We start from the raw sequence: 17,126 nt of genomic DNA on the forward strand, positions 1-17,126 counted from the left end.
GCAAGGTGTTTCATTGACTTCTTTAGCCACCTCAAAAAAAAAAAATGAGGCACACCATTTGATTTGCTAAAGGAGGGAACCGTTTAAAAGTAAAAGCTTCGTTTTTCCTTCCTATTTGTGAGGTGCCTTTTGGACAGATGCTGCTTGGGAGCCCATTGGAATAGCTGTTAAGAAATCAGTAGAGCCCCCTTTCTCCCCCTCTGCTCCACAGGCGGGGCACAGGCACCCGGGCCTGAGGGCAACTGGGGACGCTACACGACTGCTCGGGGTGATCTTCGCTGCCACTGACATAAGCCAAGCTGGAATTTCCAGAAACCCCAGGGAGCATTGTACAACAGGAGTGGTGGCTGGTGCTTCCTGCACAAGCAGGTCAGGGATAACAAAGTCTGGCAGTAGTTTCAACCTCAGGATTTTTTTTTTTTAGTTTATTTGGTTGCGCTGAGACTTGGTTGCGGCAGGTGGGCTCCTTAGTTGCAGTTCAAGGGCTCCTTTGTTGCTCCACGTGATCTCCTTAGTTGCTTCATGCAAACTCCCAGCTGTAGCATGCACGTGGGATCCAGTTCCCCGACCAGGAATCGAACCCGGGCGCCCCCGCATTGGGAACACAGAGTCTTAACCACTGTGCCACCGGGGAAGTCCCTCAGGATTTTTTTTTTAATGCAGACTCCCATTTAGAAAGCCCAGCTAATGGAAACACATGTTCGGCCATCACAAATCAGAGCCAAACACTGGCCAGGCTGAACTGCTTCTCTGCCCACTTGTTCTTCACACATCACTGTCTACTTTTATCTAGGTCTTAAGTCAGCCATGGCAGCCTTCTCACCATATGTCACTTGTCATATCATAGTGTTGCAATTTTTTTTTTAATTTATTTATTTATTTTTGGCTGCATTGGGTCTTCGTTGCTGTACGCGGGCTTACTCTAGTTGTGGTAAGTGGAGAGCTGCGCTTCGTTGTGGTGTGCGGGCTTCTCGTTGCGGTGGCTTCTCTTGTCGTGGAGCACAGGCTCTAGGCGCACTGGCTTCAGTAGTTGTGGCATGCGGGCTCAGTAGTTGTGGCTCGCGGGCTCTAGAGCGCAAGCTCAGTAGTTGTGGCACACAGGCTTAGTTGCTCCGCGGCATGTGGGATCTTCCCGGACTAGGGCTCAAACCCATGTCCCCTGCATTGGCAGGTGGATTCTTAACCGCTGCGCCACCAGGGAAGCCCTGCAATTTTTCTTTAAACAAAAACTCCCCTGTCCCCATCCGGAATTAAGTTAGAAAATCCTGTCTCTCACTTGTCTCTGTGGTAATGGCCAGAGTAATTAGGCTATGAACTCTGCTCGGCTAATCATGAGCTTTGTACAGATTCTATCCCAAGACACTAATATGATTGCCACCCACTTCCCCCAATAATAACTGTATCGCTCATTGATTATCTACTGCTGTGCTAAGCACTGTGAAAACTCTTACTAGTCCTCAGAGTAACCCTGAAAGGCGTCATCATCATCCCCAGTTTACCAGATAGGGACACTGAGGCTCAGGGGTTAAGTGCACACCTGTAAATGGCAGAGCCAGGACTGAGGCTCGAATGTCTGTTTAGAAGGTTCTAGTGAAGCAGTTAAGATCACAGTGCCTGAGTGCCTGTGACCTTGGAGTCTTCACAGGGAGAGTGGAGATAATGTGGTACCTGCTCAGGGTGTGATGAGGAGTGTGGCAGCACCACCAGGCTCTCTTGTTGCTACGTAAGAACAGCAGCTGTCGGTTATTGAGCACTCACATTTCTCACTTATGTTTACAGAAATCCTGCCAGGTACTTGTTTTCCCCGTTTTTGTTTTGTTTTTGTTTCCCCGTTTTTTGTTCCCCGTTTTCTGCGGAAGCAGAGAGGCCAGGACTTTCTCAGGGTCACACAGATTCCTCTGATCCTCTGCTCTGCCATGTGGTGCTGCACCTTTAGCTTGCGGGCTAGCATTTACTTTTTGCCATATGATTGTAGTCATTCCATATGTACACTGCTGTGCCTTGCTTTTTTACTTAACATGATGTAAGCACTTTTTGCATTCTCTAACCGTGTGTAAACATGTGTCAGGGGTGGCTGTCTTTCCATCAGTCAGATGTGCTTCCGCTTATTCACACGCACCCCTGACTGGGAAATGCAGGAGGCTTTCCGCTTCTGTTGCTGCAAACAATGCAGTGCGCGGCCTTGTATGTAAAGCCTTCTCTCTTTTAGAATTATTCATGAGGATAGATCTCTAGAGTAGGACACTTGGGCCCAAGAGAATCAATTTTCTTAAGACATAGTTCCAAATTTCTTTCCAGGATTGTATATGGTTGTCTTTCCTCCAGTACATGCTGCTTATTTTAAAAGGAAAAATGTCGTCTGTTCTTCAGCACAGAGACTGGCTGCCCCAGGCTGAACAGTGACACGTGCTGCCTGGCTGCCCTTCAGAGAGGCACTGACACCTTTGAAGGGCTGCTTTGTGAAGTGGCCTTTGAGGTGATTCCGGAGGATTTCAAGACAAAACAGGAATTTTCGGAGTCCAGATTTGAGCAGAAGCAAGTATAGGCCAGCACATCGGTACAGAGTTTGTCCTGGCAGCGTGACACCCACTCTGGTCTCAGTTGTCCTTCTCTGAGTGGACAGTTGTGCTTGCATTTTAGTGCAGGCGTTTCTTGATTGTCCCTGCCGTGAGGAGAGAAGCTGCTGGGGTAAAGAAACAGCATGAGAAGAACCAAAACAAACCGATGGGGGCTTCCCTGGTGGCACAGTGGTTAAGAATCCACCTGCCGATGCAGGGGACACAGGTTCAAGCCCTGGTCCGGGAAGATCCCACATGCCACGGAGCAACTAAGCCTGCGAGCGACTACTGAGCCCGCGTGCCACAACTACTGAAGCCTAGAGCCCCTGCTCCGCAACAAGAGAAGCCACTACAATGAGAAGCCCGCGCACTGCGAAGAAGAGTAGCCCCCGCTCGCCGCAATTAGAGAAAGCCCGCGCGCAGCAACGAAGACCCAACGCAGCCATAAATAAATAAATACATGCATGCATACATACATACATACATACATACAAACAAACAACGGACGTGCCTGTGAAGCCGTCATTGTGAGAGTGGGCACACGTGTTCCGTCATGGTTGCTGTTGGCTCAGGGAGTTTGTCACCTTTGGTCACCTTTGTAGCATCCTTTTTTTTTTAATTTATTTATTTATTTATTTTTCGTTTAGATTCTGGTTCTTCCACAACTACAGGGTCCAGGCTAGCAGTGATTCTGGATTTAGGCTTCTGGCAACACGAGAGTGGGTGGGTTTGAGGTAGAGCTGAGAGGACTGGCTGGTGGGATGAGTGTGGGGGGGTGAAGAAAAAGGAGGAATCCAGGGTTTTTGCTTGCGCAGCTAGTGGGTGGTGGTGTCCCTTAGTGATACAGAGGAGACTAAGAACAGCTTCGTGGGGAGGTGAGGGGATCAAACTTTGTGTTTCAGACGTGTCTGTGATGCCTTTTAGACCTCCAAGTGGAAATGTTGAAGAGCCAGTCGGATATGCAGGCCGACCACTTAGGGAAGCCGTCAGAGCCAGAGTAGAGCCAGCCGGGCACCACCGAGCCTGCCTGCGTGGGAGAGCCTCAGAGCCTGGCGATCCTGCCTGCGCGGGAGACCCTCAGAGCCTGGCCTGTCAGCTGGGGAGGCAGTGGGTGAGAGGGGACTACTGGTTTTGCCTGGGAGAGTTGAGGAAACATTATAGAAGTGACTTTAGGATTGGACCTGGAAGGCTGCTGGGTAGCTAGGGCAGAGGAGTGGGGAGAGGCCTCCCAGAAGAGGACACAGCATATTTAAGGTGTGTTTCTGAGGGAGGGGTGGGGTGGTGGCTGGTGGTGAGCCATTTGGTGAAGGGACAGTCCTTGTGGGAAGAGTGTGGGCGTCTTCTTGTTAGCAATAGCAGGTCCATCCAGGGTGGGAAAGGGGATGATATGATCAAGTAAAGGTTTTCAGAAGATTATTCTGGCAGCAGTTTGAAAAAAGGACTGAAAGTGAGAAGAGATTGAAGGCAGGGAGGGCAGTCGGAAGACAGCGTAAGGATGCAGCTCAGCCACACACAGGCAGTGCAGTGCAGTTAGCGCTGCTGCTTTCTTCCTTAGAGTGACGGCGGAGCCACCGTGCTCCCTGCCCTGGGGCTCTGGCAGCTCAGCAGAAAGGTGGGTGTGAGTGGGCCAACATGCTGTGTGGACAGTGGGGGTTCTGGGTTTATCGATCCAAGTGTGTTGGGAGGGCCGGCTCTTTATCAGTGTGATGGTCTAGCTGCTCAGGTTCTATCTCACCAAGGGCAATTCTGAAGACACTTCTGTACCTGTTTCTGTAAGACCAGTTGTTTAAAATGCACACATTCACCCTAATACTCTCATTCTCCTGGTGGCTTTTTTTCCTTTTCTTTTTTTTTAAATTGTATCCTGCAACCGCACATTCCACTGGCAGATTCCACAACAGGAATGTTCTTTCACTTGCTTGATTTCAGTGGTTTGATTTTGTGGTCTGTTGCCATAGCGCCTGGAGCTAAGGCCTTATCAAATAACTGCGCATCTGGTGAAGACTTCAACTCCCAGGAACAGGAGGCAAGGAGAACTGTCAAGGGGCTCTCCGGTCAGCTCTCCCAATACTGGGAGGCCTCGCCCAAGTTCTGGCTTCCTAACAGTCTGTTCCACCAAATACATCTCTTTAGTGTATCCATAAATACACCATTTGTTTATATAGTATTTTCTCTGTGCTGCACCGTTCTGGGGCTAAAGAATTTGCCCAGAGTCACTAGACGGTGGCAAAGCAGGCTGTTAGTCCAGCGCTCTTCACTGGGGCTGGCTGGAACAGCACTGCCACTGCCTGCATTCAAATCCCAGCCCCTCCACCACCTAGTCATGTGGCCTTACACAGCCCACTTCACCCTCTGTCTCAGTTTCCCCTACTGTGAAAATAGGAGAATAGCCCCCTCCTAAGAGATTGGCTGTAAGGATTGAATGACTTAATGTAAGTAAGTTGTTTAGTCCATGGGCACTCAGTGAATGTTAGCTGTTATTATTATTCATCCCACTGTGTATCTCATTTTTCCTACTCTTAGATTTGGCAACTTTACTCAGTCTTTTCAATATTCTATACTTGTGGCTCCCATAAATTTCCCTGTTGCTCTTCCCAGGGTTGTTCCAATCCCTGTGTGGTCAGGGTTATTGGAAAGTAACTGGAAGCCAACCGTACTGCCCACGTTGTTTCCAGGTGCTCATCCTCTGCTCACCTGCGGCATCCTCAGTTTCCTCAGCAGTGTCTACGGACCTGGGTTTCGGTTCTTTAATGCGCTCGTTGCTCTGTCAGTTCTCTCGATTTCCCTTTGCCGTTTAAGTGAGAGAAACCAGCTCTCACTTGGTAACCTGCTGTCCAAAAATAGGCTCTGCCACCTTCTGTATGAGGGGGCCCCTCCGACTCATGTTATTGCTCTAGACCCCATGGGGCAGGGTTTTCCTGCAGCTATGCTTGGCAGGCAGGAGGCCTGGAGGCCCAGGCTGTGATGATAGCGATGGCAGAGCAGCAGCTAAAACGTCTATTAGTCTACTGCTGGGTGCCGCCACCCTGTGGGTACTAGAAGTGCAGCGTCTCATTCAGTCCTGTAACTCTGTTATCTCTCCTTCATAGACAAGGAAACTAAAGCTGGGAGATGAGCTACTAGCCCACGGTCACCATTCAGTGAGTGGCCGAGGCAGACCACCCAGATCTGCCCAGAGCCAGTCTCCTGACCACCAGGTTGTGTGGGGAGCCCAGGTTGCCTTAATCTGTCTGAATCTCACTTTGCTCATCTGTAGAATGAGATTAACTGTACATACTTGGTGAGGCTGCAATGCTGATCAGAGGATATCTCGGGCAGATCTTGACCATGTTAGTTCCCGTCCTGAGACTGGGCACAAGGCTTAATGTTCTGTAGATCCTGTTTATTAAATGTGGATAAAAATATTTACGTTGGGACTTCCCTGGTGGCGCAGTGGTTAAGAATCTGCCTGCCACTGCAGGGGACACGGGTTCGAGCCCTGGTCTGGGAAGATCCCACATGCCGCGGAGCAACTAGGCCCGTGAGCCACAACTACTGATCTTGCGCGTCTGGAGCCTGTGCTCTGCAACAAGAGGCCGCGATAGTGAGAGGCCTGCGCACCGCGATGAAGAGTGGCCCCCACTTGCCGCAACTAGAGAAAGCCCTCGCACAGAAACGAAGACCCAACACAGCCAAAAATAAATAAATAAAGTGAAATTCTTAAAAAAAAAAAAAAAATTTACGTTGCATGAGCTCAGATGACGTAAAGCTCTATTGCGTATTTCTCTGCATGTGGGTGTTTTCAGTAAATTGAAAGCCTTGTAGATGACAGTGAGATGGGAAGGTTTCTGAGGACCATTTTCTTACTGGTCTAGTGAGGAACTGACAGTTACAGCATGCAGTCAGCAGAGGGCCCCAGAGCCTCACAAATAAGCGCAGATTCTGGCCCTCTCAGGGAGGCCAAGGCCAGCCTTCTTTGGCTTCAGTGGGCGTGCAGTCCGGCAAGCCCAAACTGGAGTGCCCATCTCTGAACTTGGGAGAAAACTCCACCACCTTTGATATCAAGATAGGGGCTAGGTGGAAGATAGAAATCACAGTTAATTACAGAAGTATAGTTGCAAAATCTGGTGGCCTGGTAGTTGGGAATATGTGTAGTCTTGCTTTGAGGGTGGGGCAGAGGATTGTGTGGTATGCCATTGTATGTAAAAGAGGAACCCATTGGCTCTGCAGGAACCGGGAGGTGAACAAGAAACTATTTATCTAACTCCTTCACACCCCAGTATCCCCTTGCTCTGGTTTTTATTGGGTTCTGCTTCAGTCACCCGCATGGCCTCTGCATGTATAATCCCCTCCCTGGGCAGACTCTTTCCTGGGAAGTCCTGTGCAAGGCTTCCAGGATTGTGGACAGCAAATGCAGAGTGAAGTAATGACAGACACACCCGGAAGAGGATTAAGCTGTTTGGCTCTTAAGCCTCAGTATTAGCAATTGAATGGCCAGATTCCAGACTGGTTATTAGTAATTTCTTTCTAATCTGAGGATCCTGATTGTAGGTGAAGTGACAAGCGCTTGGAACGATGCCTTTATAAGTACTTGTTGTTGTTAGAGTCTACCAAAAACGGTGTATGGACCTTTGTGTTTATTTTATTTTTTTTATGGTTTTTTTTGGGCATGCGAGATCTTAGTTCCCTGACCAGGGATCGAACCCGGGCCTTTGGCAGTGAGAGTGAGGAGTCCTAACCACTGGGCCATCAGGGAATTCCCTGTATATGGGCCTTTAAATTGTGGCCTGGATCTTATATTTCATTCCCTTTTTTCCCCATGGATGTCCCTTTTTTTCTCCTTTATAGTGGAAAGCTTAGAAAAATGGCAAGAAAGCCAAAAGAATGCAGTTATATCACTAGCAGTAAAATTTATCTCATGCTCACCTTTAGTGAATGTAGGAGGCATTCATTGCCTGTGCTGCACATACAGTAAGAGCACATAGTGTTCAGAGGGCAGGGGAATCCTTGGTGACTCCTTGATTGACGCGTGGAAATGCGTGTTCAGCAGTCTCTACGTAATATGTGTTTGCCCTGAAGTGAACACCTTGACAGTTTAGAAATAATGCTAATACAAAATAAAATCATTTTCAGCTTCCCACGCCTTATAAGTTACATCAGAGTACCCTGAAACTGTTGGGTGGGCAGGCCCCACTCGTGTGTGTGTGTGTGTGTGTGTGTGTGTGTGTGTGTGTGTGTGTGTGTGTGTGTGTGTGTGTGTGTGTTTTATACCAGTATTTTACTTAAACTGGGCCGCTAGTTAGGTTTTCTTAGGAAGGTCATAGAACAGAACAGAATCTGGTTTGTTTTGGTTTGCTTTTGTTTGGCTTTGTCTTTAAGAAACAGTAACCCCTACCCACTGGAAACATGGACCTTGGATGAGAGTATTTCCGGCATTCACTGGTCCCATTTTGGAGCACCCCAGCTGGATGCACACCTGGTCATAGGCCCAAGGTCAGCCTTGAAATAACAGCAGGGGACAATGGCTGGAGGGGAAGTACTTTGAACCTGAGGCCCAAGGAAGGCCAGTGGCCTTTCTGTCTGTCACGGTTCTCATATTGTACTGTTTGTGAGTCCTTTATTTCTTTACCAGTTGTTAGGCCTGAAGTGCCATTCTTCTGCAAGAATAAGGGCTTAGATTAGACTGGATTTTTCCAGCACAAGCCTACTCTTTCTAATTGTGCACCTGTCCCCCTTTTGTGCCCTCTCAGGGTGTCTGGGGTGCTGTTTGTGTTCCAAGAGTGCCATTGAAGCTGTGGTAGCCATGCAGACAGGCAGACAAGACCGAAGCAGTAGGTCTGGAGCAGACTGCACCGCTTTGTTCCACGCAGAAATGCCATGTGGACAGAGGCTGCAAGGAAGCAGCTCACTGGCTCTGCTGCAAGTGCTGCTGGGAGATTTCCCCAGCAGCGGTTCTGACAGGGCTTACCTCGTTTCAGAGTTGTACTCATTTTTTGCACCTGCTGTCAACACTTTTACTGTCAGCTTCGTTTTGTGTTAAAATTTGCATAAATTTTTAAGGTATGAAGCTGGGGAAAAAGGAATTTCTTTCAGATAGAGGTGGTGCTATGAGCTTCATGATCTGTGTGGTCCTGCCTCTCTCCTCCATCCACGAAGATACAGCCCAGAAAAGTCACTTCCCTTGCAGGAGCCTTAGATTCTTGTCTGTGACTCACTTGCCTCAGTGCAGGGGATTAGGGATTGACAAGATGATGGGTGTGAAGCACCCAGTACAGTAAGTAGTATATAGCAGGTATTTAATAAACGATGCCATATCTGAGTCTTCGAGAGTTGATACTTCTTCTTTCCATGCTATTATTTTAAAATCAAATTTTAACCTTTCAATTAAATTGCGGGAGTTCTGCTCTGTTACATATGAAGCTAACATATTCAGACATTAACCGTTTTACATCCACATTGCTTTAAAGGCTCCCTTCTTTGTGCTCCTACAAGTGGGTGTCAGCATTTCTTTGAAGAGTCTTCCCAAGGATTCCTTGACTGGCAGTTTTTTCTCATAGCCTGTGATGACTTAGGGTTGTTTGGGTTTTTTTGTCTAAATCTAGCCATATGGAAGAATTTCTTCAGAATCTCTTATCTCCCCATTTCACCTGGTCGGACTTTCACTCTGGACTGTAGCTGTGGCCTCCTGCACTCCGTCTCCTGACTCTCTTTTCCTCCCTCCAGTCTGTCCTATAATGTTGTCAGCCTTGCTGTTCCTTCACATCACCCAATTAGAACCTGCAGTGGCTTCTAGAGCCCAGGCCTTTGACATTCTTTCAAAAGAAGGAAATCTGGCCACTTCCTCCTGATTTCTCACAGACCAGACCAGGTCCTCCACGTGCCTGCCTCTGCTCATACACGTGCCTTCACTTGGACCATTCTCTTTACCTCTTGTCCTGCAGTCTCCACAAAGCCCTCTCCAGTCTACAGTGCTCTGTGGATCCTTTCCACATTAATTAAATAGATAAATAGGCAGGTAAGTAGATGGGTAGGTAGGTAGGCAGGCAGTGGCCCTGTTTTATACTTCGGGGCTCCACAGAAGAATCTCAGTAACCACTGACTATTTAACCTGCTTCCCCCTCTCAGGTAGGGCTGGTGCCAGATGCAGTACTGCCCACAGGTGGGGTTTGGTGTTGGAGAGAATACATCTGTCTCAGCATCAGATTGTTCAGTAAACTGGTCTCAGGGAGTCCAGTTGGTACAGAGCAGATACCCACACTGTGCATGCGTGTCCCCGTCCCACCGTGAGAGTGGGTAGAGAGGCTGATAGATACCACCCCATGTCTCTTGTAAAGACAGAACAAACCTATAAATTGCAGCTTCTTAGGCTAAGGCTTAGGAAATCTCAGCACTCCTGTAGATTTTCTGACCAAGGGATCCCCAGAGGTCAAGCGATAGAATCCAGAGAGAGAACCTCAAGCACAAAGTGCCTCAGCTTCTCACCTTCCATCCTAGACCTCCAACTCTCCCCACTCTCTGCAGCTCCCTTCTCCTCCACTTTCCCACCTCTCCTTGCAGCCTGTCACCAAGTTCTCTCCAAGTCTCTCCTCTACCCTGCGCTGCTCGCCCAGATCTCAACAGCCTCCTCACAAGGCTTCCACTTCAAGTTTCATGCTCCATACCTGCACTGGAGTGATCTTCCTACAGAACAAACTTGGCCGTGTTGTCTCCTGTTTAAGACCCTCCATAGCCCCCATGGCTCTTAGGATGCACCTTAGGAGGCCTTACACATCTGGCCCGGGATCTAGTTGGCCTCACCAGACTCCTCTCCTGCACATCTTCCTTCTCCCAGCATCATGTTCCAGCCCCACACGACTTGAGTTTCCTCACTAGACCAGCTCTCTCACATCTCTGCTCTTTGTACTTGTTACACCCTCCACCCTCTCCTGGGTGACTCTTCCTGAACCTTTGAACCTCAGCCAGACCCTCTCCTTTGTGCAGCCTTCCCAGGCCCCACCCCTTCCCTGACACCTAGAACACCATGTGACCCTTCTTCTCTCTGGTCCCACTCTACACTAGCCGATACCTGAACAGAAACACTGTAGGATCCACCTCTTAGCCGGCACCTACTCAGGACCTGGCATAAGCATTTGTTTGGATGAACAAGTGAGTTAGTCATGAGGAGTAGACACCACCACTCCCTGATGATCTCTGCTTTATGAGAAGACAGCTCTTTTCAAAGAGGCCTTTTCCGAGCAGCAGTAACCGTGAACTCTTGTACTTGTCTTGGGGGGGGTGTGGGGGCCTGGGGAGAAAGATGGAGAGGGAACAGTCTCTTGATGGTTAAGGAAAACCACATATACCTTTGTAAAAAGGGTGGGGGCAGGATGGAGACAGCGGGACCAGCTGGTGAGTGGCAGCAGTTCAGTAGCTGGATGAACAAACAAGCCTAAACCTAGAGCCAAGGTTGTGAACGTTTCCTTGGTGCTAGTGTGCATCCCCCAGCTGTGCCCGGTCCTAAATCTGGTCTGTAAAGTGCAGAAAACCCTACTCCCAGCGCACGCGCGCGCTTGCACACACACACACCCCTGATGGAGCTCATAGCCATTTTCATTTAGTCCTCACCAACATTATAAACTATTTTTTTAGTTAGCTACCAATATATGAAATCAGATTTTATGTAAAATTTCAGATTTCTGGCTTCTCTTAAATTTAAAGCTTAGGCAAACTGAATCTCGCTTTTGATTGGCAGCTATTGGTCACCACGATTGGTTGTTATTTTCTGGCAGCTTGCATTACCTGCCACCCATATGGGCGTTTTGAGTTTGCAGTTCGTGATCTGCTGTAATCTCCTCCTGAAAGTCAGAGACAGAGTCTTGTTCATGGTTTTATTTCCACTTCCTAATACAGTGTCTGGCTTGCTTGATAAATATTTGTTGAAATAGATTTAATCACACTTTAGTATCATAACTATTTGTTGTCGTGTACTGGCAAGAGAATGCAGGGAGATGGATGCAAATTTAATTCAACATGTATTTTGTGAATTCTGGAAACCTCTTTTTATTCCCAGAAGATATATTGAGTCCGATTCCTGTTGAAATTGGTCAGTAGCATAAACTATCTCTTCATGCTCTAAGCACCACATTGCGTTGAGGGGGGTGGTATATTCTGAGGATTACCATTAGTAAAGGTAGAAGTAACTGGTATAACTACAGGATTACTGGGAATTCCCTCGTCCAGTGGTTGGGACTTGGCGCTTTCACTGCAGGGGCCTGGGTTCAATCCCTGGTCAGGGAACTGAGAATCCGGCAAGCCACGCAGCACGGCCAAAAAAAAATTATTATTATTCCCCCAAAGTCAACATGTACTTAGAGGCCCCACTTCCAGGAAGCCACGTGTTCATCTGAATGGAAAATAAATCAGTGGCACTCTCGGTTTTCGGGGACTTAGTCACAATCTCCACAGCCTGTTCCTGTCTGTCCCCCAAAAATCATGACTTAGAGTCTCTCAGCATGAATGAAGAAGGTCAAAGGGCAGCAGTGTGTGCACAGAGGGTCAGGACCTCTCTGGATCCACCACCATGTAGTGTTTGATCACCATTGAAGGCCACCCTATTAATTTGCTAGGGCCGCCATAACAGAATACCACAGATTGGCAGCCTAAACAACAGACATTTACTTTCTCACAGTTCTGGAGGCTGGAAGTCCAAGATCCAGGTGTTGGCAAGTTTGATTTCTTCCGAGGCCTCTCTCCTTGGCTTGCAGACGGCCACCTCCTCACTGTGTCCCCACAGGGCCTTTCCACTGTGAACGCAAATCTCTGGGGTCTCTCTGTGTGTCCAAATACCCTTCTTCTATAAGGACACCAGTCAGGTTGGCTTAGGGTCTACCCTAAGAGCCTCATTTCAACCTAATGACCCCTTTAAAGGCCCTGTCTCTAAACAGATTCACATTCTGAGCTACTGGGGGTTAGGACTTCAACACCTGAATTTAGGAGGGAGCACAATTCAGTCCATAATGGCCGCCAAAAAAAACCAGCGTCTTTTGTAGCCTGCTTCAGGTGAGAAAGCCACATAAATCAGGAGTGGTTATAATTGAGCTTACAACTGAGCCAGAGACAAATCTATTAGAGCTTTAGCAGATGTGTCCCCATGTATTTCCAGGTTGTCCAGCCTTCATCCAGGCGCATAGGGCAATTGCTGCTGAGCCCGAGTGGAGCAGAGCTTGGGGCGCCTGACAAAAGGCAAATGGCTTCTGGTGAAGTTTTGTCCTATTGTCCATCTGTTGTTTTGAGTTGTTGCTATAAGGAAGGAATTAAGAATGAAAAACAAAGATACTGGCAACACCAGAGCAGGCTTCCACTCTGGCAGCTCTCTGCAGGGCCAGGTGTTCACAAAATCACTGTAGGCCCTTCTAGGGGAGGGGGCATGGAAGGGGGGCGTGAGTGACATGGTTCCTATTGAGTAGACCTTCAGCTCTACCTTCCTGGACTGGGCTTATCTTGCCTTTAAGGAAGGCTGTGGACAGGCTCCTTACATGGCCAAACACTACAAGTTCCCCCTCGGTACACCATATAACTGGAACTGAGAATTGGGGCCACGGATAAAGGCTGAAAGACAGCTTAAAAAAGATGAGAGGGAAGTCACATTTGCAACATACTGTGTTACAAGACCCATTTACAACACCTTAGTTGCACTTTTGCTTCCAAAGGTCACCTTTGGGTTTTTGAACATGAAGAAAACTAATGAAAAAGTGGTTAAGCATTAGTGGGTGGTGGTTAAGCATGCTTTGGGGTCAAATGGTGAGGATGCACCATTGATTAGTTTCTCTCTGATCAAACACTTTCTGATAGTGTTTGAGATAGTGGTATACTAAGGTTTGTTTTATAGTTGAGGGACTAACTGTACTGAAAATTTAAGTCCAAGAATAAGCAAACAAGAAAATAAAAGACCATTTGTCTTCATCAGCAATCAGCTCAGCACTCTCGCCTGGTTCTGAATGTCTCTTCTTGGCAGCTTCCTCGACGTGGCATCAGGCAAGCCCTGCCTCCCCGCATAGCTGGGTCCTTCCCTGCATCAGCAAGCAGCCTTTACGGGCAGGCGAGCAAGCCCTGCCTCCCCGCATAGCTGGGTCCTTCCCTGCATCAGCAAGCAGCCTTTACGGGCAGGCGAGTACGTGCTCAGTGCAGATGGTTTATATACAGTCTTGAAGACCCTGTGCCGGCATGTTTGTCTGCAAGGTGCTTTCCAAAATGCATGGTTCACCATCTCGTTTTCAACAACAGTATTTGGCAAATTCAGTAATAAATTTTAGACCTTGATTTACAAGCATAAAGAATTGTAGATTTCACTATTGCCCCCTCCTGTCACCTCACTCTCTCATACCTCTTTGTCCCCTACTGTTAAATATGTTGATGGCCTTTCCCTTGAAGCAAGATGGAGTGATGATTTCATGAGCATTGAGTGAACTCTGCCAGTCCCCTTAGCCATGCTGAAAAGAATGGAGAATGAGTATAGTCAACTTCCTTAAAAATTGCCAGTAGTGAAAACTGATCTGCTAAAGAACCCATATTTACCTGATTTTCTTCTTGTCTGAATAGAGGTATCAAAAAGATCAGCAAAACCAAGACCTGTGTAAGAAGAGGCCAGGGCTTCTCAAACTTTACTGTGTATTAGAATCACTCAGTGATCTTGCCAAAATGCAAATCTGCTTAGTAAGTCTAGAGTGGAGCCTGATATTCTGTATCTCTAACAAGCTCCCAGGGAAAGACAGTGCTGCTCATCCTTTGAGGAGCAAGTAACTAGGTAACCATCCCCTGAATGTTCTCTGATGTTCTTTATACTATTATGTCCCACAGAACTAAAAATCATTGATTAAACTGCTCGTATTCCTAAGGGAAAGGACTAGTTTTCAGTTGGATAAAGAGTGACTTCCCTGGTGGTCCAGTGGGTAAGACTCCGCACTCCCAATGCAGGGGACCCGGGTTTGATCCCTGGTCGGAGAACAAGATCCTGCACGTGTGCCACAACTAAGAGTCTGCATGCCGCAACTAAAAGATCCCATGTGCCGCAACTAAGACCCGGCACAGCCTGCATAAAGAAAGGGAGGGAGGGAGGGAAGGAAAAAAAGAAGGAAAAAAAATTGGATAAAGAGCCATGTGGGCATGTGAGTTCAGTAGGGGTGTAAGGATGATAGTATCTGAAGACATCAGATGGATAGCGTACTAACCAAATGCATAGTGTTTTACTGTTTCCTATAACAAAAATATATGAAAACTTACAGCATAACGAGTTGCCAAAGCATGTGAAGTGGGAGCATGGAGGGAGTGAGGCATTAGGAGGGTGACAGCACGAAGCGTTTCTGTATTGAGACAGGTCTCTGTGTTCGTGTTTCTGTACCTTTCGAGTTGGGATTCTTCCACTTGCATTTTTTATCATGCCCTTGTGTCAAGTTGACATTTTTTCTTCCCTTTTCTGACCCTTCTATTCAGTCATATTGCTTGAGCCCAAGAGAGGCTTTTCTTTTTGTCACACTTAAGGAGCAAGGAGGGAAAGATTGAAAGCTCACCATTGCTGTTTACTCTTGAGGAGGGGGTTTGTTTGTTTGTTTGTTTGTTAATGAGAATATGAAAAACTACTAGCTAGGCAGCTGCTCCCTCCCTGCAAGCCTGCTGTATAAACGGCACTTGTGAATTGGGTGTAACTCTACCTCCAGCTAAGTTCGAGGAGAGAACGTTCCTTCCAACACCAAAGGAAAGGGACTGTCATTGGCAACACATCAGCAATCCATGTCACTCTTGGTTTTCTTAACCTGCTTCATAAGAATTAAACAGCCCTGATTGTACCTCCCATTGATAGCAGAACAGAAGGAGGGAATGTGAAAGTACCAGTAAAGATCAGAAGTGACTGCACCCTTTCAATTTTTTACCATTGTTTGCTCTTTCCTTTCTGGGAAGACAGTGAGGATTTTGTCTCCTTGAGATATACAGAATTTGGGAGAATTCTGGGTTCTTTGGAGGAAAATCATTCTAAAAACCTTTGCGAGTATGTAGTCCCCTTGATTGCCATCCCTTTTCCAGGAGCTGACCGTGTGCCTGTGGGCAGATGAGATATTTATAAATGGCCGTCCACTCCCTGGACAGTGAAGAAGGAAGGCCCTGAACTCTGAAGAAAAGAGCTTTGTGGTCAGGCGTAACCCAGGCAGAGTATTGCCAGGGTCCACGGTGGAAGGATTAGGCCCTCTGTTCAAAGCATTGCCAATATGTGAAGCATAAAGAGAGCACACAGTTTGATAATTTCAAGCACTGCTGACAATACCCGGCAGTCTGCTTGGCCCCCGGTGGGCACTTAGTCGATATTTTAAGTGGATGATATCAGCATAGAATCTGCCCTGCAAACCTTATGAGCAAAAGAAAAAGAAAAGACAGACATACCCACACTGCACTGTGTGCAAATGTAGAAAACAAGCCGTGAGGAACATCAGGCTGTTGCTGGTGCTCTCTCTAATTGCTGGGGAGTTAGAAACACAAACGGCAGGGGTGAGAGGAGCAGCAGAGAAGCTGAGTCCCTGCTAGTGAGGTCAGCATTCCAAGGGAGAGCCTCTCAAGAATATACAATGGAGAAAAGACAACCTCTTCAATAAGTGGTGCTGGGAAAAATGGATAGATACATGTAAAAGAATGAAATTAGAACACACCCTAACACCATACACAAAAATAAACTCAATGGATTAAAGACCTAAATGTAAGGCCAGGCACTATAAAACTGTTAGAGGAAAACATAGGCAGAACACTCTATGACATTAACCACAGCAAGATTCTTTTTGACGCACCTCCTAGAGTAAGGGAAATAAAAACAAAAATAAACAAATGGGACCTAATGAAACTTAAAAGCTTTTGCACAGCAAAGGAAATCATAAACAAGATGAAAAGACAGCCCTCAGAATGGGAGAAAATATTTGCAAATGAAGCAACTGACAAAGGATTAATCTCCAAAATATACAAGCAGCTCATGCAGCTCAGTATCACAAAAGCAAATAACCCAATCCAGAAATGGGCGGAAAACCTAAATAGACATTTCTCCAGAGAAGACATACGGATGGCCAACAAATATATGAAAAGATGCTCAACATCACTTATCATTAGAGAAATGCAAATCGAAACCACAATGAGGTATCACCTCACACTGGTCAGAATGGCCATCATCAAAAAATCTAGAAACAATAAATGCTGGAGAGGGCGTGGAGAAAAGGGAACCCTCCTGCACTGTTGGTGGGAATGTACATTGATACAGCCACTATGGAGAACAGTATGGAGGTTCTTTAAAAAACTAAAAATAGAACTGCCATATGACGTAGCAGTCCCACTACTGGGCATATACCCTGAGAAAACCATAATTCAAAAAGAGACATGTACCACAATGTTCATTGCAGCTCTGTTTACAATAGCCAGGACATGGAAGCAACCTACTGTCCACCGACAGATGAATGGACAAAGAAGATGTGGCACATACATCCAATGGAATATTACTCAACCATAAAAAGGAACAAAATTGAGGTATTTGTAGTGAGGTGGATGGACCTAGAATCTGTCATGCAGGGTGAAGTAAGTCAG

General features: G+C 47.1%; 1 protein-coding gene across 5 annotated transcripts in view; it reads left to right on the forward strand.

Annotated features, from left to right (window-relative positions):
* Nucleotides 1-17,126, forward strand: part of RNF216 (ring finger protein 216) — a 170,269-nt gene that overhangs the window by 96,769 nt on the left and 56,374 nt on the right. Inside the window, exon 14 of one of the 5 annotated variants that reach the window (XM_082431540.1) lies at nt 8,288-13,475. The exons of the other annotated variants lie outside the window; for them this stretch is intronic. Coding sequence (XP_082287666.1) covers nt 8,288-8,338 — 51 coding nt within the window. The 3' untranslated portion in view covers nt 8,339-13,475. Of the gene's footprint in view, nt 1-8,287; nt 13,476-17,126 lie in introns of those variants that run through there. 5 annotated transcript variants of the gene reach the window in all.

This window comes from Balaenoptera physalus (genome assembly GCF_965194825.1).
Source record: "Balaenoptera physalus genome assembly, chromosome: 16".
In the NCBI taxonomy this organism is placed as follows: Eukaryota; Metazoa; Chordata; class Mammalia; order Artiodactyla; family Balaenopteridae; genus Balaenoptera; species Balaenoptera physalus.